This window comes from Perca fluviatilis, chromosome 20 (genome assembly GCF_010015445.1).
Source record: "Perca fluviatilis chromosome 20, GENO_Pfluv_1.0, whole genome shotgun sequence".
Taxonomy (NCBI): domain Eukaryota; kingdom Metazoa; phylum Chordata; class Actinopteri; order Perciformes; family Percidae; genus Perca; species Perca fluviatilis.
In genome coordinates this window covers 23,358,599-23,380,109 of record NC_053131.1, presented here as the reverse complement: position 1 = coordinate 23,380,109, position 21,511 = coordinate 23,358,599, and the positions used below count along the sequence as shown (strand labels likewise).

The following is a 21,511-nucleotide window of genomic DNA, read 5'->3' as shown; positions in this document are numbered from 1 at the left end:
GGAGCCAGCTGGGAAGCTGTCCTGCTGACATACCCAATATTGACGCCTCACAGAGCAAACACTCAAGACCAGTCAATGAGAGGTCACCTAGGGCAACCTGCTCATACTGGCAAAGCACAAGGCACTGTTTACACACAATTTAGATATGACTTGATTCACTGCTATACATTACACCAGCATACGTCTTCCCATTTACAGCTCCTTTACCACTTTAGTCAGACTTAATTTCTGGATATTTTAGCTTTCGGATGTCTTTGGATGCTCAAAAGGTTGATATTACTAAACACACACAGCCTTGCCACAGCATGACAAGATGGATTGGGGGACTTTTAATCACACTGGCATTTTCCTTGCTGCCAAACACCAGTGTTTATCTCTATAAAAAGCCCAGAAACTGCTTACTCATCCCTGCCTGCCATTAGAAATGGATTTGGCCGAGGGAACCGCACTTTGGTATTCCTAATGTGACTTGCATAGTATTCTCTATTTTACTAGCACCTTTCTTCTTCCATGTTATTTTTATTTTTCTTTTCTCCAGCAGATTTCAAACCAGGCTTGGGTTTCTCAACATACCTCTTGCACTGCTGGGGTAGCACATTTATTTGACCTGGCTGACACCGGGGTGCTCTCTGAAGTGCTTGCTCACTAACTAGCTCCTGATTTGCATTTCCCTCATTTCCAAGCATTGATTGGATGTTTCAGCACAACAGAAATCGAACTGCCGTTTTAAGGACGGCGGTGTACACATCAATGTAGTGGGGGAGAGAAACAGACAGAGAGAGGCTCCCCTCTTGGGGGACACAATGTCATAACCAGTCTCCCTCTTAAGTTCAGGTTGCAGGAGGCCCACTGACCTTGATAACACTTTATTGTTTTTGTCATCATGTTACACCTGTAGCCACTGGTCAAACGGCTTTGGTTTATAGTTAAATTATGTTTAATTGACTTGCTTAAGAAATCATCACCATGGCTGTAGTCCCACTCCCTCCTTGCTTCTCCTTTTCTCTCTCTGTTCAGTCAGAGCTACCACTTGCAAGCCGCCAGGGACATGCACCCAAGCATTGCCCTGGATCCCTCAACCAACTACAACTCTCCCAAGTTTCGCTCCAGGAACCAGAGCTACATGCGGGCAGTCAGCACCCTCAGTCAGGCTAGCTGTGTTAGCCAAGTGAGCCAGGTGAGTCTGCATCCTTTCAACTTGTACTGGAGAGCAGTGGTTCATACACTCGGGGCTGCTGAGTGACCCTGAGGAGATCCCAGGTAGTCTCCAGTGAAATTAATTAGAATCATTTTTACAACAAAGTTATTAAAGAGCATAACTGTCCTAAACATAGACGTTTTCACTGTCACTGCAATGTTTTTATAGTATCCTTTTTTGTTTTATTGATCCTCAGTGGGGATTACAATTTTCAATTTACACTGTTCGAAATCAACACACACACACACACACACACACACACACACACACACACACACACACACACACACACACACACACACACACACACACACACACACACCCACGGAGAGATGTCAGAGTGAGAGGGCTGCGACTGCTGAACAGGGACCCAGAGTGGTTGGGGGGGGGGTACGGTGCCTTGCTCAAGAGCACATGGCAGGCCCCAGGAGGTGAACTGGCATCTCTCCAGCTACCAATCCACACTCCGTACTTTGGTCCATACAGGGACTTGAACCAGCGACTCTCATGTTCCCAATCCAACTCCCTACGGACTGAGCTACTGCCACCATGTAGATATTGTTTTTTCTGTCTTCGTTTTACTTATACTTGACAGATCATTGCACATTGTATATTTGGATAGATTAAAAGACTCCAACAGGGGTTGTTGAGATAGTCATCTCCCTCTTAAAAGGGAGGCATATTACTTTTTTGAGTCTTAAAAGCTCAACTAAACTCCAACTTATTGAAAATCCCAATAGAACAAGATGTTTATCTTTTATTCTTGGTATTGCCAAATGGGAGTGGAGTGATAACCATCATACTATTTCTACTCAGTAAACATACAACCATTTGTAACAAGTCAGTATCAAAGACATTACAAGATACATCATATCTGAGGAACAGGAAACAGATATAGATCTGGTCAACATCAACAACAAATCTTTTACAGCAAACTCTCTGAGACAGTTTGACCTTGATTTCATTTCATTCCAAATGTATGTTCCATGTTTGGTTGTATTCACACAAAGCAAGAGCTACTGTAGCAAATGGAACCAGCCCACAGGGTATCTACTAGTGTGGAAAAATGTTTTTGTGACATTATGAAAACACATTTTTCATTGATTTCTTATCTCTATGCTGTCTTTTGCCTATTAAAATGTGCACGCTTTTGATTTTAGCAACAAGCCTTGCTTTTTAATTCTAAGGGAAATTGACGGTGAACACAATGTCAGGTTTTACAACCGACCCATTTCTCCAGATAAACAAAGAAAGATCCTCATCTGCTTAACAATGAAGAAAAGCATGATTACTCCTTTTGTTTTTTACAGGTGAGTGAAACAGAAATAAATGGTCAGTTTGAATCTGTGTGCGAGTCGGTGTTCAGTGAGGTGGAATCCCAGGCCATGGAGGCTTTGGACCTGCCCGGCTGCTTCAGAACCCGGAGTCACAGCTACCTGCGAGCCATCCAGGCCGGCTACTCCCAAGACGATGACTGCATCCCCCCCATGGCTTCCACTGTCACCTCCACCATCAGGGCTACCACAGGTAAGTGCAATTTGACATAAACTTAATTTGCACAATACGATGTGTGGCGTTCTGGATGTTGGTATTTTTGTTTCTACTTACAAATTGACACCAAAAGCTTTCATTTGGCATTAACTTGTGTTAATGGATGAATATAGAACAGTTAGTGCAAACTGGTTGTACTGTCAAACAGCTTCATTTCTTTGCATGAATCACTCTTGTATGTTTCCATTGTTTTTGATGGACGTTTGATTACCGTAGCTACCACTTGTGAGCTGTGCTAGTTCATCCTACTGTATTTTGTATACAGTGTTTCATCTGCTCATCCATTGGATGCATCAGCGAGTAAAGCTATGAACCCTATTGAAAATCAGTCTGAAATAAAAATCAGGATAAGGACATGACTGCTTTTTCTTCTACATTTTGGAAATCTGACTTTCTTTATGGTGCCACGGGGTGACACTCGTGAACTTACTCACAGCTTTATTGCGAATTGAGGAAAGAAATGGTGAAATTGCTATATGCATTGTTCACACAAATGATTTTGTCTCATTGCAAAGTTCATGTTTACACACAATTAGATCACATTACAGAAGTGCACACTATTATGTCTAGTCCTGGATAATGGATAATCTAATGGTGACAATAAATACACCGGTAACTGAACTGTCACACTTGTTAGAAACATATATCACATATGCAAAGTTGTTACAATAACTCTAAACCTACTCCGATGACACATGCATTCATTTCTGATACTGAGCCTTCATTATAAATTGCAAAATGCTGGTGGTTTCAACAAATCCCGTGATCGCTGGCTTCACTGAGGAAATGATGCATCCTTGTGATGAAGAATGTGGGAAGAAAAGAAGAAAAGATGTCTGGAGGAGAAGTCTGAGCGGATTCCGCCTCTTCACACAGTATATTCATGAACAAACAACATCAGTTGGACTATAATAGGGAGGGTTAGAGGTGTGGCCATCTGGAGCTGTGCTTATGATCAATTATTCATACCTATAAGTGTTTGCTTACACTGCTTTCTCAGTAAACTCAAATACCTTTGCATTTTTAGGATGCAGAATTTGGTATGTGATAGATTTCACAATTTTGGACCTCACTTTTTCAATAGGGTTCATACTATACTTCTTGATTGATGGGAAATGGTTTGGAAGCTTTGCTCATCTTTGCCTCTTTTCATTGCACAAAGTACACATTTCTTTACCTCGACTGAAAGCAGACGAGCATGCAAGGATTGTTATAACACCTCATTTATTAGAAATATTGTCCTCTCTCTGTGATGTGTTCCAGGAGCTAGGAGTTTTAGCTTTGTGCATTGAAAAGATGCAAAGAATGCATGCTACAAATTAAGATTGAGAAGGCAGTGTAAACCATTAACGAAAATGAGTCAAAATGGGAGTACTTTCCCAGTGTTACACTGGTTTTCAACATTGTAATGTATAATATTACAGATTGTTAAAATTCTAGAATGGAAACTATTCAATACACATCTACAGTGAATTGGGGCAATAATCATAAGGTTAGCACTTAGTTAAGTTGTTGCTTTCTGCAGTTATCTTATTTTGACTCATGGCATTCAGTGCATGATTTAATGTTACTGCTTTGTGGCAATAAAAAGCACATTCTCTCCAGCTGCCCACACCTGTGGCTATATTACAGATACATATTTATATTTGTCTTCCAGACAGAAATTATGTGCAGGAAGAATCTTGTTTACCTGACCAGGCCAGTGTACTTGAGGATTTGGCAGACACGGCCCCTTTGGCTCATGATGATCTAGGCTGCCCCATCAGAAGAGACAGGCTTTACCAACACAATATCATGGGCGCTACAGCCAAACCTCTGTCTGGACCACCTGTTTCTCCAAGCCTCTTCAGATCCCCCAGATCTAGTGCCCCAGAACGGCCATCACCAAAAGCCATCCAGGCCAGTATCAAAGAGTCGGCTACATTGGCTGCAGCTATCAGCATGCAGTGGAAGGAAGAAGTCTCTGCCATGCGTCGAGAGCTAGCTGATCTAAGGAAGGACCTCTGTACAGAGCTTCGTGCTTTCAACAGTAATTTTAACACTTTCACGCAGCATTACAACACATGGTCTCCTCAAGGTGGTAACACAGCTGCTGGAGCTGGGGTTGGTTTAGGCGGAAGGGTTGGGGCAGGAACAGGGACAAGACCCAGGGCAGGGGCAGGGGCAGGGGCAGGGGCAGGGGCAGGGGCAGGAGCAGGGGCAGGGGAAGGGGAAGAAGCAGGAGCAGGAGGACTTGGAACCTTTGCGGCAGATGGAGGCACTGGGGGAGCTAGAGAGAAGAAACCCCAAATATCGAAAGTGTCAGTGGGGACCCAGGCCAAAAGCAAGGTCCTGGTCCGGCAAAGCACTGCAGATGCCGCTGTCAATTGTCCAGAGGAGAAGGAGGAAAAGAAAGGCGCCCGCCGAAATCTGCCAAAACAGCTCTCTATGGACCCAAGCATTCTTGCCTGTCCACAATCGATGTATGTGGAGAGTGCCATACCACTTTCTTTGGATCCAATACTTCCAGGCTCTGTTAAAGCAGTCGAACCAGAGCCATTTGACTTGATTGCTCTGCCCTTTAGGGCTGAATCAGAACCAGAGCTACCAGACCTTGCAATTGTGGTCACTAATGAGCCAGTCACCACTCATGGTACAGTGCCAATTTCCTCAAACGCAGCCATTGAGAGCCCTCAGCATTCAGTGACAGTGGAACAAGAAATGCTAATAAATCGACAGCTAATAAATATATGCCCAGCTAATGAGTCCTATTCAGATACTGAACCATCTCACCCTGATGACATGAAATCCCCAGACTCAGAACTAATTGAAAAAGATAAGATACAGCTACCATATCCAGTTCCTGTAGTTACTGTGTCTCCACCTGAGGAATGTGATTGTGACTTAATGTCAGATTCAGAGTCTCCGGATCCTGTCACTGTGGAAAAGCCAGATCCTGTGTCTCAATACCCTACTGCAGTGACTTTACCATATTCAGGATTAGAAGATCCAGATCCTGCAGACCCAACAGAACTAGAATCAAAACCATCAGACTTACCCATAGTGTGTCAAGGCCCATTCTCAGTATGTGATGCACCCACAGTTAATGTTGATACTGTTACTTCATCTAATTTAGATACTGAAATCATATGTCCATCCATTGTGGTGTCAGAGTACCTTGACTCAGATTATCCTGCAAGTCCAACTGACAGTGACACAAATCTAGATCCCATTATCACCTTTCCAGATCATCCTTCTGACCCTGCCCCAGAGCAAATGACAGCAGTCTCAACCTTTGCTTCCACTTCAGTAGAAACTCAACTCAACACTGACCCACTGTCCCAAGATTTAGAGTGGCCACCCCTTCCCGAACCACTTGATACCACCCCTATATATCATGCCGATCTGGTCCACTTTGACTTAGTCATGCTGACTTCCCTAGATCAAGATGATCTTGACTCCGTGTTCATGGACCCTGAACCAGAGCCTTTTGACCTGAGTGTTGACTATCCATCTAATACAGAGGATTTAGATCCACCATTTTACCAATCAGATTGTCCAGGTTCACCCCTACCGACTGTGGACCCTGCCACAGTGTGCCCCTTGGAACCTTCACAGTCAACTGAATCTGTCTGTTTGGATCCAGCTATGGAATATCACTTAGTTCACATGCCTCAGGATGTAGCCTCAGAATTACATGAAGTCCCACTACCACAGGTCACTGTCACAATATCCCCCCCTAGTTCAGTATCTCCTGATACGTCACTGGAAATGGACTTTGGACCCACAAGTCCAGCCCCAGATCCTCTTCCACCAGATGCAGATCCATCACCATCAGATCTTGAAGATATATATTCAGTGGACCTGGAACTCATGGAGCCAAATGATATGATTGCAGAAACACTGGAGTGTATGGCTGTATCCCAGGAGTATGGGGAACTTGTGGAAGAAGAGACCCTAGGTAGTACGGAGAGGTCCTCAAGCGAGCAGGCCTTTCTGTGGTACAGGTGGCAGAGGAGGGGCCAGAGACGTGAATCAATGCACAGGAGTGCCAGCGTGGAACTCTGGAGCAGGAGATACGATTACAACAGTGCAGAAATCACATACGTGTCTCTCACTCTGTGAACTCGTACCTCATTCTCAGCAGACAAAATGTAGCTCAAAGTATATTTATAGCTCACGGTTTGTAGCTGCCAGTCCACTGTAGAGCAACGTGCAGATCTAAATGTCATGTGAGCATTGGCATTTAAAGCAAGGACTTTTTTTTTTCTCATACACAAACCTGCAGTGATATTCCAGGAAAAAAAAGACTGCATTGGTAGCAGCATAAAAAAATATTTTAAGGATTGCTCTATCCTGCAAGAATGTGAACAACCATGCTTCAAAAACATTTATTAAAAGCAGTATGAACTTTTCTGAAGCTGTTGTGACCACTGATGTGAATTATATATTCCAGAACAGTACTGCCTTTGTTATCACTGGATACAGGAATAACATGAATGTTCTTGTTCAGTCAGTCTATTACATCAAAAGATTTTAAGAGCTTTTTTCGGAGCTGGCATAATGTATACAGTACAACATCCCGACAATCCTTGCAGTGGTGATGGAAACTTTCCTTTCCTTGTTTTGAGCTCTCTGTTTGTTGTCACTCTTAAGTGGAGTGAAAGAATCTTCACAGTTATCATATAACTATAAGGACATACTGTTTACTATGTGAGCTGTTGGATGGACTCTGCAGGTATAAAGAAGTGAAACTGTGGAATGATGTTTGCACAATCCTAGACTGAGCTGGAATGCTGTACTGTTAATGGAAAATAGAAAGTAACTCGCATTATTTTAATTCACGCTTCAATATGATTACAAACCAGTACAGTTATGGTATGTAGCCTCTATGTACACACAACCTCATGTTGCCTACATGCACATACAATTTGCTACCAAACTTACAACATATATACATACATCTTTGCTGGACAAAAAGTATAAGAATACATTTATTTCAAAACTATCACTATCAACTGTGATTTAATTTGTCTGATAATCTGACTATAGTAATAACAGGCCTTGTTGAGAGGTGATATTGTATTTTTTACTGTATGATATCCTCTCAATGCTCAGGAATCAAAGACTGAGAATGTAATACTGGGACAAGTGTAATGACATGTTGAATTGTGTTCCTTCCTGAAAAGAGGTTTACAACGTGTGGCTATTTTTTTTTTTTTACATGTGTGAAACTGAATGATGAAAATTATGTTGTAATGGTGCATGAAATATGGCCTCAGTGGTTTTGTGCATTTCATATACAGTGCCTCATTGTAAGTATTTTGTTCTATTCATCATTTCATTTTGATATTCAGTGCAATGTAAGGAGCCTCATAAGGAGCACGGAATACGCAGAATTCTGTTACCAGCAATGAACAGCTAAAAAGCCAGGCAATTCACAAGATATATCTGTGCTATCTGTCCAATTAATGGGCTCTATATGGAATCGCCCACTGAAGTCTGTCCTCTAATAAATTGTGCTGCAAACAAAAAGAATCTTAGATGAACATCAGTGAGCTGCCAAAAAAGGATTTTTCTGTGTGCTGTTTTTGAACTGAATATGTGCAGAGCACTTTATGAAAGTTTGCTAAATTGACTGAATCTGAAAGGTTTTCAAAGGGGTGGGAAGTTAATTAGGTTGTATTGTTGTATTCATTTTGCCCATTTCCCCAGCATGAAACGCACCACCCTTTTCCTCCCTGGACCCCTTCAATTTTTTACCTTTCATTTGCTAAATTGTTTATCTAAAAGTAGCACATAATTTACCCTGTACTGCAGCGATATTATGTTCATTCATATGATATAATCCGAATATAAACTGCTTCAGGATTCAGTCGTGCAATGAAAGATATTGGCATATAATAACAGGCCCTTTTTTTCTGTGAACTTTGGAACAATGATGCTGAAGTAATTGGGAAATGTCTGCTTACTTGAAGGTAGATTTTGCAAAAAGATATCACGCTAGCTGACCTTGTGCTTATTAGAACACAGTATTTACTGTTATATTATTAAAATGCTATACAAGTAAGCCAATAACCTCAATGGCATGAAGAGGAGTGAACTGATCTACTGCAGTTCACAGAATTGTTTGGATTGTTTTCTGTATGCGTATACTTTCATTCATTGTGGACGTCATACAGCTTAAGGGGAGTGTAATAGGGTGTTGACCTTTGCAGAAACATTCTCTAATTATGAGGTTAAACAATGCCAAATAGCATGATCATAATCTTTCACTTCACCAAGCACTTACATTATATGGTAAAAAGTGTCTGGATTATCACTTAAACCCACGATGAGCTGTTGTATCAATTGTTAGCAGTCCTTAGAACTTTTTTTTCCTGATTTAAGACTAAATCTTCTTCAGTGAAGGCTAAATTACTTTAAAAAAAACAAGGGATTAAGAGGTTGAGAATGGGTAAAGTTACTGTGTCTGTTTGAAAATGGTATTCAATAAACATCCTTGATGTAGAATCCTAGTAAACATTTAAAGATGAAAAAATAGTAATTGTGTTAGTGCTGATTACTTAATGTGCACCCTATGCAAAATTGCCTTAGTCGCTGTCTGATCAAGGTGTTCTGCTGAAACATGAACTTCCTATTCAGTTTGCCTCTGTAATGAAGGCATTTCTTTTGTCTAAGTTTTTTCTTTGTTGTGATTTTGCTATGCATCCTACTCTGCAGGTTGATCCTCATAGCCTGCAGTTACTCCCTGGATCCACACTGCGTGTGCTTTATGTAATGTAATTAGGTTGTACTTTATGTTTGGCCAGAAAGGCCCACTATTCTGAATATCCACCCCACTCCCTTGTTTTCAGGGATCCAGTTCTGCCTTCCCTCCACCTGCAGCATTGATCGGACCCCCCAGCAAACCCCAGGTAACCCTGCTACCTGGGGCATCCTCCATTGCTCCATTTCAATGCGAGTGATGTTATTTAAATGAAACACAAGACACACATGAGTCATCCTGTGGAAAGTTGCTGTTGAGCATGTTTTAATAATATTGATTATCTGCAATTGCTCCCACATTTAATGAGCTACAAGTTACCAAACAAGCAATGATACTCTAACTTGCGATTAAGAGTTTACTGAAAACAATATGAGTCATTCACACTAAAATATATTTTTTCATGAAGTGCTTGAGCCTATAGCAGCTAGACTGACTGGAGGATGCAGTTGCTCCACTACACCTGCACTACGCCCCCCTACACTAAACCAGCATCCTCCTCCTTTGTTTCAGACTGTAGTTATGGCAGAGGTCAATTGTTAAAAGGACTTTCTCCTCTGTCACTTGACTTATTTAAAATAGCATCACTTTCGAAAACCTGCCTGAAACTCTGTTCCAAAGTCTGCAATATCACACGAGTGCACAAACACATAGACACACACCACCCTTTGGATGTTTCTGTTATTAGCTTCCATTGTGCATTTCAGTGACCCATCTAGATGACAAGTAGCCAATTTAATTTCATGCAGGTTGAGGTTCAGATCACAGTGACATGCATCCAACTGGTGACGTGCAGATGAATCACCAGGAGCAAGATAGTTACTGACAGACTAGTCTCGCATTGCCAGACCTCTCTCCTCAGTGCTGTGGAGTAAGGTCTGGCTACACCACAGATACATTCTGGGAGAAAAAAAAACGCTCTGGGCTGTGTGCATTTCTTTCAACCAAGCACAATCTTCTTGGGAAGAGCTAAGCTCCGGACGCAGCAACAGTGGCTCTGCAAAATAGTCTCAGGAAGGAACTTGTTTTGGTGGAACATTTGCATCCCGCAAAAGAAAACGCCACATACAACTGTGTACACAATACAGTAACGTGAGTTATTTAAATTAGCTGGATACATGGCTAAATTAGCTCTTACCAGTGTCCCAAAACATTCCATTTGGATAGTAAATGCCATAAACATATTCTTTGTAAATCTTTACAATCATTCACCGAAAGAACCAGGCAGGCCGGCCTTATTGCACAATCAAAATTTTCAGCGTGTAGCTTGCTAGCGCGTTTGTTGTTGTTCCCGAAGCCAGACTGATCTCATAAAGTGGCGTATATATGACACGCCAATTCGTATGCCGTTTTTGCGTGTTATCAAGACACATAATCACTTTTTAGCATGTTTATCAACGCCGTTGACCCTTCCCCAATGTTTCTGGGTTCTCTTCATTTTTGTGTTACTAAAGCCTTTCCCATTGTTCTTTTCCGAAACCCAACTTTTTTTTTTTAAACGCGTGTGACGATAGTATGTTCTCGCGATAAGACGTGTATATTTACATCCAATGTATACAGCATAGACATACACGTGGAAAGCTCAAAATGCTTACAGATAACACGCCATTTGGCTTTAGGAAAGTGGCGTGTATGTTTAGGCAAAGTCATGATGCCATGTTGCCGAAGCAAAAGGATTTTGAGAACAGCAACAAAGAGCAGAAGGTGAGGGACATCCATACTTCCGTTGACTAGACCACTGAAAGACAGACACTGCAGTGTGACTTCTGTGAACAGCAGGACAACATCTAAACAAAAGCCCCCAAAAATATCCTTGCTCTTCTTGCCATGAAATGACTATATTTTCTGCTACAGGGGTGTTTTGTTTGTTGCAAACAGTGTTTTTGTTCTCAGTGATTTATCACAATCTTTAAACTTTTACAAATAATCCAAGGTCGGTTATGTGAGTTGTAGTAATGACTCACCCATTCTGTTTTTGTTATCTGTTGTTGGCTATTTTTATGTGAATTTCTCTATTGTTTCCGTCTGCAATAATGCAAGTTAACCATCCATCTTCCTCTCCCTCCCTCGCTCCAGATCATTTACATATCCTTAAAAGCCTGCTGCAAAACAAACTGCTGCATTTCCTTTACAGTGATAAATCCAATCGGGAAGAAAGACCCTTAACGACGTGTCACTCAGCCCCCCCCTACCCCACCCCCATGTTAGCATACAAGCCAGTCCTGATAGATAGAGAGGTCCTAACAGAGATGGAGTAGTTGAATCACTGCCTTTGTGTCTCGCGTTAATCAGACTCACTGGTACTTGTTTGAACTACTGTGTGTGTGTGTTTGTGTGTGTGTGTGTGTGTGTGTGTGTGTGTGTGTGTGTGTGTGTGTGTGTGTGTGTGTGTGTGTGTGCGTGCGTGTTTGTGCGTGCGTGCGTGCGTGCGTGCGTGCGTGCGTGCGTGCGTGCGTGATAAAGAGAGGGATTAAATGGAGTACTCGCACTGAATACATTAACCTGCCTTTAAAGATGCCACTTATTACACATATTCTATATTCAAATGATCTACTCCAGTTGGCTGACTGAAATTAATTGTTAAATTTTGAATTTGACTAACGTGTTTGTTTGAAGAGCATAATTCGTTCCTTTCTTGTCCAAAATCTGACCATCTTTTACTTCACATGTCATTTTACTGTCTGAATAAATCTTGATAGCCATCCTTGCTTGGTCATTGTTCCTTCATATAAATAAATCTGATTAAATCTAATTAATTCAACATTTGATGCACTCTGCATTTTCTCCCCCAGACGTGTGCACTCGCGAACCAGTGATAAAAGCTGGAATTAATCTGTAAAGACAGGGCCATAAGATTAGGTAATAGGATATGCCTTGATATTGTACTTTTGGTGCAAATTCGTTGCCACAATATTCAATAATTACCTCTAATGGTTATGCTATACACACTGCTTCATTTTCATATTTCTGTACGATTATAATGACTAATTTTGTTGATGTTGCAGTGGTGTACAACACTTTTACTGCAAGCGTAGTGAGTGAGTTAGTGAGTGAGTGAATGAGTGCGTGCGTGTGTGTGTGAGTGTGTGAGTGAGAGAGAGAGTGAGTGAGTGAGTGAGAGAGTGAGTGAGTGAGTGAGAGAGTGAGTGAGTGAGTGCGTGCCTTGGCTGTGTTCACTTCAGATGACATCTAAATGCTGAGTAATACTGCCACTGCCAAGATGGGAGCAAGAATTATGACTCCCCTTTGCACAACTGGCTGGCTAATAATGACTCTATTTTGGTCCTCCTGCTGAATCATGACCCTTGAATGGGTCATCCCTTTCCTCCTTTGATCTCTTCTCGCTCCCCGATTCATCCTCACTCTCTATCACACAAACACAAACCGTCTCTCGCTCTGTCTCTCTCTCTCCCTCTCTTCCTGTCTGCACAGATCTGCTCTCTCTTGTGAATGGACATCAGCATGAGTCATTAAGCCCCCAGAGCAAAACACTCTTCATGGACGTCCCTAGCTATTTATAAACCCAACCAAAATATGGGTCAGAAAGAGGCCAAAAGGTGTTGCAGGGTTTGATGTGAAGCCCTGGGTTTTACTCTTACCATAAATGATGCTCTTTCTAAAAAATAAAATAAAAAAGCATTAAAAACAAAAAAGAAAATTCTTCTCTTGTTTCAGACAACAACGTGTTCAGGCTATACTGTAATCAGGCTGAAATGCAATTAATTCTACGCCACAACTTTTGGGAGCCTGCATGGGGGCTGCAGCTCATTAGAACCCAAAATAGATCACATTTTGGTCTCACAAGGACTTCCTTAATTGCTTTGTGTGATGGAAGCATTTGTAAGACAAAAACCGAAACACAGAGTTCAACACGGTTTACCTCTTTGTCAAGGAAAACGATAACCCATAACTTAACCTGCAGCGTGACTCAGTGTTCTTCCTCTTTGCCTTCTTTCTTCTGTTCTTGGCTCCAAGGTACAGTACCTGGCACACTCTCAGCTTTGATCAAACAGACACTAAACACTGCTTGTGCTTCAGATCTTTCAGCCCGTAACCACACTGAGTGAGCTTTTCTCTAAAAAGCTTGAAAATAGAGGCACGTCAAAGCTTAGAAGGCGTTCATGACCCATTCCTCAAGTCCATCTCTCTGTGGATTAAGTCCATATTCTCATTTGCACTTAAAAGAAAGTAATCCCCCTTCTTTCTGTCATAAAATGGACAGATTAGGAAGATGAGAGTTGTCAGGCTTCCTTGAGCAGTATCTCCTCCCCAGGATCCTCCACACACAAGTACTGTTGATTACTCGTCCATGTCTGATGAGTGTCTCATGTCATAGAGACTTTGATGTTCTCTGTTACTTTATCGACTTGTTCATTATTAAAATATATATATATATATATATATATATATATATATATATATATATATATATATATATATATATATACTGTATATATTCAAAGACTCCCAATTCCCTCCCTAATCTGAGCACTGTCAGTGAACAAAAGATGAGAAAAAAAGGTCTCTGCACTCGTAGAGAGGCAACAGAAAGTACACACTCAGCCAGGAGCTTGGATCGATAAGATAGTCAGCAGTTTTCCATGAGTTACACTTAAACATATAGCAACAAGCTACATTTTGTCAAGTTGTGAAACAGATGGTCTTGCTGCCTAATGTCCCATCATAATCGATGTGATATATTAGCTCGCCACATATGCTAATGAGGTCATTAAGTAATAAAAGCAAGTTAATTACGCAATAATATTAATTGCTAATACATTGGAAAGTACTCCCCTTAATCAGCTTGTTGTCATATGACAAATGGGTTAGGAATATGTGGTGCCACACTGAGATCCACCCATGTCCCATGTTGCAATTAAATAGACATTTGACACTTTGAACAAAAACAGGCTAGTAGCTTTATCATCTGATTTCCTTTTTGATAAGGATAGAGTAGGTTTACTACTAACTGAGCAATCAAACACTACTACGAGGAAAATAACAATCAGCAATCAGGAGGTAAGATGGATAGATATATGTTTAAAGGAAACGTCTGGTGGTGTTCTACATTTTTTATCTTTTTAAAGAACTCCATGAAAACAAAACCAACAACATATTGAACCTACCAACAAGTATTGTTTGTGTATCCAAAGCCTGATATAGTTTAATTGTCTGTGCCATAAGTATAACTTCATTCCCATGAACACAGGCACTGCAGTTTATTTTGACTTGATGCCACACCATCACACCATGCTGCTTGTCAAAAATACTAACTACAGCTCTAAATGTGTATTAACTCAGTGCTGAAAATAGTCCCCAATAAATTCACTATTTATCCTGGTTGAGTAAAGTGTCACGTTGTTTTAGGAAATTACATTAAATCTATTTTTTAAATTACTTGTTTTAAATTTTTTATGTCCTCAGTAAGAACACACAATTAAACAGTACATATAGAATTCCATGATGTCAGTGACACGATAATAAATGTATGAAATGCAGTATGTCAATATTGTGCCTTATTATACATCCTTCCACCTTTTCCAGCCATCAACTACACACCCAACTACAAGAAGGCCCCTCCTCCAGTCCCGCCCCGTACCACCTCTAAACCCCTCATCTCCATCACGGCCCAGAGCAGCACCGAGTCCACCCAGGATGCCTATCATGAGGGGAGGCACCCTCATGGTGGGATGTGGGCCCCTGACGGCCTCAGCCTGGGGCTTAACCCAGGCAGGGCCCTCTACAACTCCACGGACAGCCTGGACAGCACCAAGGCTGTGACCATAGCTATGGAGGCAGCCGGAGTCATGGCTGGAAAAAGACACCCGTCCACAGACAGCCACAGCTCGGTGCTCACCTGCGACAAGGCCATCCTGGTGTCCAAGGCTGAGGAGTACTTGAAGACACCTCGATCCTCTATAGGGATACAGGTTAGTCTTTTCTCAAAGTGTGCAAAATGAGAAGATCTCACGTAGGATCAAATGAGTACTACAATTCTTTCAACTCAAACCTATGCGTGGTTGCATAATAATACAGAATACTCTCTCTCTCTCTCTCTCTCACTCACTCTCTCACTCACACACACACACACACACACGCACAAACACACACACACACACACACACACAACTCAGAAACAGTGTTCTCTTTACAGCAGCTAAAAATAGCAAGAGTGAGTCACCTTACCGCAATCCATCAATTAAGATTCAACTCATGCTGGAGCAGGTTTTAGTGAATGGAAGTTCACTCCATGGTTCATTTACTCCCTCTCCATTTAATGTACCTATTTCTCTTTCTCTCCAATATAATGGTCTTCACGCTCCCTCTATCCTTCTCTCTCCCTATCTCCCTTTTGTCTCTCTCTACCACACTCGGTGTGATCTTATCTTGGGTTTGTCTGCCTCATTCTCTGATTCAAGCTGAGGTTCTGATGTTGTTGATCTCCAGTTGCAGTCTAAAGGTTGCAAAACAAAGAGTGAGGAATCTGTGGCAGCTCACATCGTCACCTCAGGGCCATTTATAGTATTTTATCTAAGCAAAATATCAAAGTTTTGTGTGAATTTAAAAGCCATTGTATCTTCGCTTGCTCTATGCATAGGGAGTAGTCATTTTGCTTTCCTGTATTCTTCTTGGTCCATATACTTCAGTTCTCATCCCATTTTACCACATCCATGTCTACTTCCTTCTATTAATCTCTCCCCCATATACTCAGTAGTAAATGCTATTTACTCAAACTGCAGGGCAAAGTTGAACTTGAAATCCTTTCAAGTATTTGACGTAAAGAATGCAGACCACTTTATTGGAGGTGTTTGAATGTCGTTGGGTACTGTTCAAGTTTCTTGCAAAAATAAATCAAGCACACCCTTAAAGGGTAATTACTATGTTTTTTTCCCAGGTGATATTAAGAGAGTCCTTTGGCTGGAGGTCGGCCTAATCCCCAAATTATCAAAAGCCGGTGACTGTCAGATGTTGCCATCGGGGAGTCAGCCAGCGAATAAATGATCCCTTCAAAGTCAATTGATGCTGCTACACGTGCTGCGTTGTATTACATTCAAACTTAGAAAATACCCAGCAGCAACTTTTGCCCAGGCATTACATTTCACTGTAATGTGTGAATGAGAGCAATTAAAAATAGCCTTCAACACATTTCTAACTTTCTATTTCCTATTAAAATTATATACAGTCATTTATCCTGATGAGGAACCTCTACCACAGATGTTTAAATTTTAACTTGCTTTTACTTACCAGAAAGTTAGTATAGTACAGTTTTCCAAGTATGTATGTGGAAAACAGAAAAATGTCTTTGTAAAATCAGAAATTACAGAAATATTTTGATGGGCACCTTATTGGTCCCTAGATTCAAACTTTGATGAAGTTGCATTTGTACTCCAGCCCAAGCTGTAAAACTGTTTTGTGGGACAAAAATGTTAACTGAAACTAAAATAAATATGTTCAAAATAAGTATTTTTTCTTAGCTAAACAGTAATAAAGCGGGTTCCTCACAAGCCTGTATCTGAGCCATCATCAATAATCAATAATAAAGACGTATTGCTTGAGTTTACTTCAGTGTGAATAGTCAGCTGGCATACTTAATCTTACATTTAGTAGGCAGCAGACAGATTGAGTATGTAGTACACTATGCGGTGCATTATTACGTGATTTCCAACAGCCAAAGGAGGTGAACTGGTATATGTGGAGAGTGGCTGATGAGTGAATGAGATGCAAGTGTGCAGGTGGGTGGGTTAGGCCGCTGATGAGCCTTCAACAGGGCCACATTCAGCCCCGACAAAACGTAGCAACACGTTGTTTTAAACAGAAACGGGGGTGCGTTGAACACCCTGTTGTGCAAGCGCTGTGCCTTTTTATTGCCACGAGTTTACAGACACGTCTCTGCTGATTGGGTATCACCTGTGACACAGCCAATAAACGAGAGACACACCCACCAAACGAGAGAAAGCAGCAGTCGCACGCCGTATCTTACGGAAGCGTATTACATTCACCATAGAAAAAAAAAATGTAGACACCTTATCTCGTAATATTGAGAAAAGATCTCGTAATTACAACATCCTGATCTCGTAATTTTGAGAACAGATCTAATTATGAGATCATTTTAAACACCTGGAATGCGGCATATCTAGTTGTCAGTAGGCCACGGCTCAGTTATCAACTGTACCACCGAGAGGTAACATTAACTTCAGCTGGTTAAGTTAGCGTGATACTTCTAATGTAACTTTATAGTATTAGTTAATGGACACCTGGACGCATTTCAGATGCATCATCTTATAACCGTGAAGCGTGCCATATCTGTTCAACTGATCCTGCAGAAACACTACAATGTCCAACAGTTCCGAATGGGCTTTCCGCCGGAAAAAACGCAAAGTCCTGAGGTGCCTGCGCAAAGTCGACAAACTGATAATCCCATTTATAGTACTTAAATACATTAGCATCTCCCAATGTCTCAAACCAAAAACCAAAATAAAAACGGATTAAACTAAACAGGTGAGTCGTAGGCCTATTTTCTGCCATGGCATCAGCTAGCCTGAAAGCTTCACACAAGAGAGCTGTTTTCTGTTGTTGTGAAAATGCATTCATCTCATAATTACGAGATCTTTTCTCAAAATTATGAGTTATTTTCTCAATATTCCGAGATAAGGTGTCTAAAAAAAAATTTCTATGGTGAATGTAATACGCGTCCGTAGTTTCCCACCGTTCAGAGGAAACATGTCGTTCAACCAGGGAACCGTAGCAAGTCAGGTGAGCAGGCTGACAAGAGAGTCTGAGGGCATCTGGTGGATGGTTTGAGGATGGCCGGTCTGGGGAGTGAGAGGAAGGTACATGGCGTGGGGGAAGTGAGCAGGAGCTGGCGTCCTTTCCAAATGGACATGCATGCAGCTCTGATTTAGCTCATTCATTACCAACAGAGGAGAATACAAATCAAATATAGTGTGGATGAGATAACTTTAGAGCGGAAAGAGCAGGACACTGTTAGCCCTACTGTAACCTTTGAGATGAAGCGAAAGAGAATAAAGGGAAAGAGTAGCAAGTAAATATGTGTGTGCGTATATGAGTGAGAGTGACAGAGAATTCAAATTGGCTCCAGTGAAGTCCATAAGCACTTTTGATTACCAGTGCAGGTGCAGAAAATGTCTACATTTAGAGAAATATACAAAAGGGACAAAAATGTAGAGGGCAGCTTTTACCTGGCAATAGCCCTCACATTGAAAACATACAGGTGGTGGATTTCTTAGTAGGCAGAATCCAGAAATGTATACTCAACATATTTAATTTTGACTACTTTTAGATAGAAATAAATACATTTATAGTTTAATTAATTCTACACCAGAATTGTATTCATTGCCGTATGGAGAGGGCTTTAAAAGAGCATTTACAGCATGTTGGGAGAAAAAAACAGTAATGCTTTACTGGGCCAAATGTCCTAATAACTTCCTAGGATGTTTTCTAATTTTTCAGAGTTAATTATGTTGGATTGTGATTAGTTGAGTTTGTAAGCAGTTGTTAATTGGTAGAACTGCAACATTAAAATACAAAACAAATATGATTTAATTGCTAACTCAATAAATAACAAAATATCCAAATAACAAAAAGATGCTGTTCTATACTGTATAACTACTATATTGTTGCCTGCCAGTTTATTAATAGCTACCAGTCGCTAGATGAGATGACAATAATTTGTTGCAGAAGGCCACACTTGGGGCTAATATTGATTTATCTATATTGCAGACAGCTTCAGCTGCATCAACATCATATCAAATGACCAATCAGTCTGCAATTGACCTCAATTAGCCTGCGTCTGTATCGATTTGCCATTTCCTTTTTGACATCCCTGTCTTAGAGGAGGTCAGCATATCTTTAATCTTTGATCTTTGACCTTGTGGACAGTTCATCTTCCCGCAGTCCTTAAGTACCACTTTAAAAGCTGCCTCAGATGCACTTTTACTGAAGCTGGGACATGTTTGTGTTCTAGAGTACTGATTGGATTGATGTATTTACCAAAATAGTTTTAATTGGAGCCATAATTAGGTTATATAATGAGGGAAGTCAAAGCTTTTAACCTTAAAACACAGTCACTGGCTGGGAAAAGTCACCAGGTGGTGTTTGTGTGTTTTGGATGTAAAGCACAGTGGCTTTTGCTGATGTTCACAGTTTTCACACCTGTGCTGACGTTGTGACTGTGATTACTGATGCTGTGTGTGTGTGTTGTGTGTGTGTGTGTGTGTGTGTGTGTGTGTGTGTGTGTGTGTGTGTGTGTGTGTGTGTGTGTGTGTGTGTGGCTGTTTGTGTGTGTGTGTGTGTGTGTGTGCGTGCGTGCGTGTGCACGTGCACTCCTGTTTATCTCTATGTAGGTAGACCAAAACATCTTCACAGTAGGTAAACCTATTGGACATACATCTCACAGACTCCTGTATGTTTTTTCCTCCTTCAGTCCTCATCCATCTCAGACATGAAACTCATTCTCTTTTCATGAGGTGGGCTTTGCTCTAATTCTGACACAAAGTAATGGAGGTCACCTCAGCAAGCAGCTCAACACTTATTCCCCCCCTCGCTAACAGCTTCTCCCAAACTTTAATACCGACCACTCTAAAGTAGAGTTGACATTTTCTCGCACCGCCTTATTTTGAACCAGTGTCTTTGCTTCACTCTCATTGTTATAATACTACATTAAGCTGAAGATATATAAGAAGCTCAAAACTCCTTATATGGATATTTGTGGATGGCTCTTGCAATCATTCTGGTGGAAAAGGCAGACATGATATTTTTGGTATTACAGGAATATACTGTACACAGATGTATATTTTAGTCACACAGCAGCTCTTTATGTACTTGTTAGCACTTCTGAGCCTAAGTTTAGGCTAAGTAATACAACGTCTAAGTATACATCTGAGGCTAATGGGAATGTCATTACTGACATCATTGCAGACCATTTCTGGTACAGTCACAGTGGAATAAAAGGTTCAGTGGGCACTAAAGAAGAAATACTGAAATGGCAAAGAAACGCTTAAGACAGCAAAAGAACTGAAAGAAACTGTACCGTTAAGCCAGCAGGAAATTGTTAACACTAGACAAAGAGGGAAGTGAAAGCAAAGAAATTAAAGAAAGGATGAGCAATTGGAGAAACAAGGAAAACGTGACAGATAGAAAAAGTGTGGCAGAAATAGTGAACACTGACAGGGTTTCCATAAAGACAGTAAAACATGGGGCTCCAGAGAGTGATGCTCTGAGCCTGGGCTCCTGGATTGGGACCGTAGCCTCACCGGGGCAGGCTGGATCATCATCAGTCACTCTGCCTTCCTATCCTATAATATCCACTAATGTTGCCCTATCTGTCACTGTGTGGTCACAAAGCTTTATTAACTACTAGTAATTAGCATTTTTCTAAGAGGTTGAGCATTGAGCAACATTAGCATTCATTGAAGTCTTGTTTCTGGCCACCTGATGAATGTTAATACAATATTCCTTCTCCTTTTAGCTTTTGTTTGGTCTAAACCAACTTCTGAGAAAACATATCTGGCTCTTCAGCTGCTTGCAACATGTGCACCAGCATGTTGCTAAATTTGTCTCAGGTAGCATAGAGCAGGTGTATCAGAGCTTTATCAATAAAAGCACTGCCAGTGTTCAGAAAGGATGCTGATAAGAGTGGTGTGAGTGAACCAGAACAGTAAGGTTTTGGGCTGTAAAACCAAAACAATGCTAAAATAGCTCTGTAAAGTTATATGGTAGTGAGTTCTCTATGGGTTCACTAAACTAAAATGGACTTGTTTAGGCATTATATAGTGTGCAATATAACACACAGCACATCCCCCTTTTTCCATAGAAACCTCAAATTCTCTGTAGGAAACGTCTTCAGTCTTGTTGCCTTTGCTGTCTCCATAAATCATACAGTGTTTACTTTCTGACAGGCCGTGTACAGTTAAGGTGCTATGTCCAGTCTCAAACCAATATACCCAGAAGCACCGGGGAATGGAAGCTCACATAATGAGAAGCACTGTTGGTTTGTA

General features: G+C 41.1%; 1 protein-coding gene across 8 annotated transcripts in view; it reads left to right on the top strand.

Annotated features, from left to right (window-relative positions):
* Nucleotides 1–21,511, top strand: part of dlgap2a (discs, large (Drosophila) homolog-associated protein 2a) — a 169,204-nt gene that overhangs the window by 137,886 nt on the left and 9,807 nt on the right. For 6 of the 8 annotated variants that reach the window (XM_039787063.1, XM_039787061.1, XM_039787065.1 and 3 more), the window contains 4 exons: nt 1,018–1,177; nt 2,509–2,725; nt 9,586–9,645; nt 15,039–15,424. In XM_039787063.1, the coding sequence (XP_039642997.1) occupies nt 1,018–1,177; nt 2,509–2,725; nt 9,586–9,645; nt 15,039–15,424 (823 nt within the window). The remainder of the gene's footprint in view (nt 1–1,017; nt 1,178–2,508; nt 2,726–9,585; nt 9,646–15,038; nt 15,425–21,511) is intronic. The other 2 variants (XM_039787069.1, XM_039787062.1) reach the window with 1 other exon arrangement.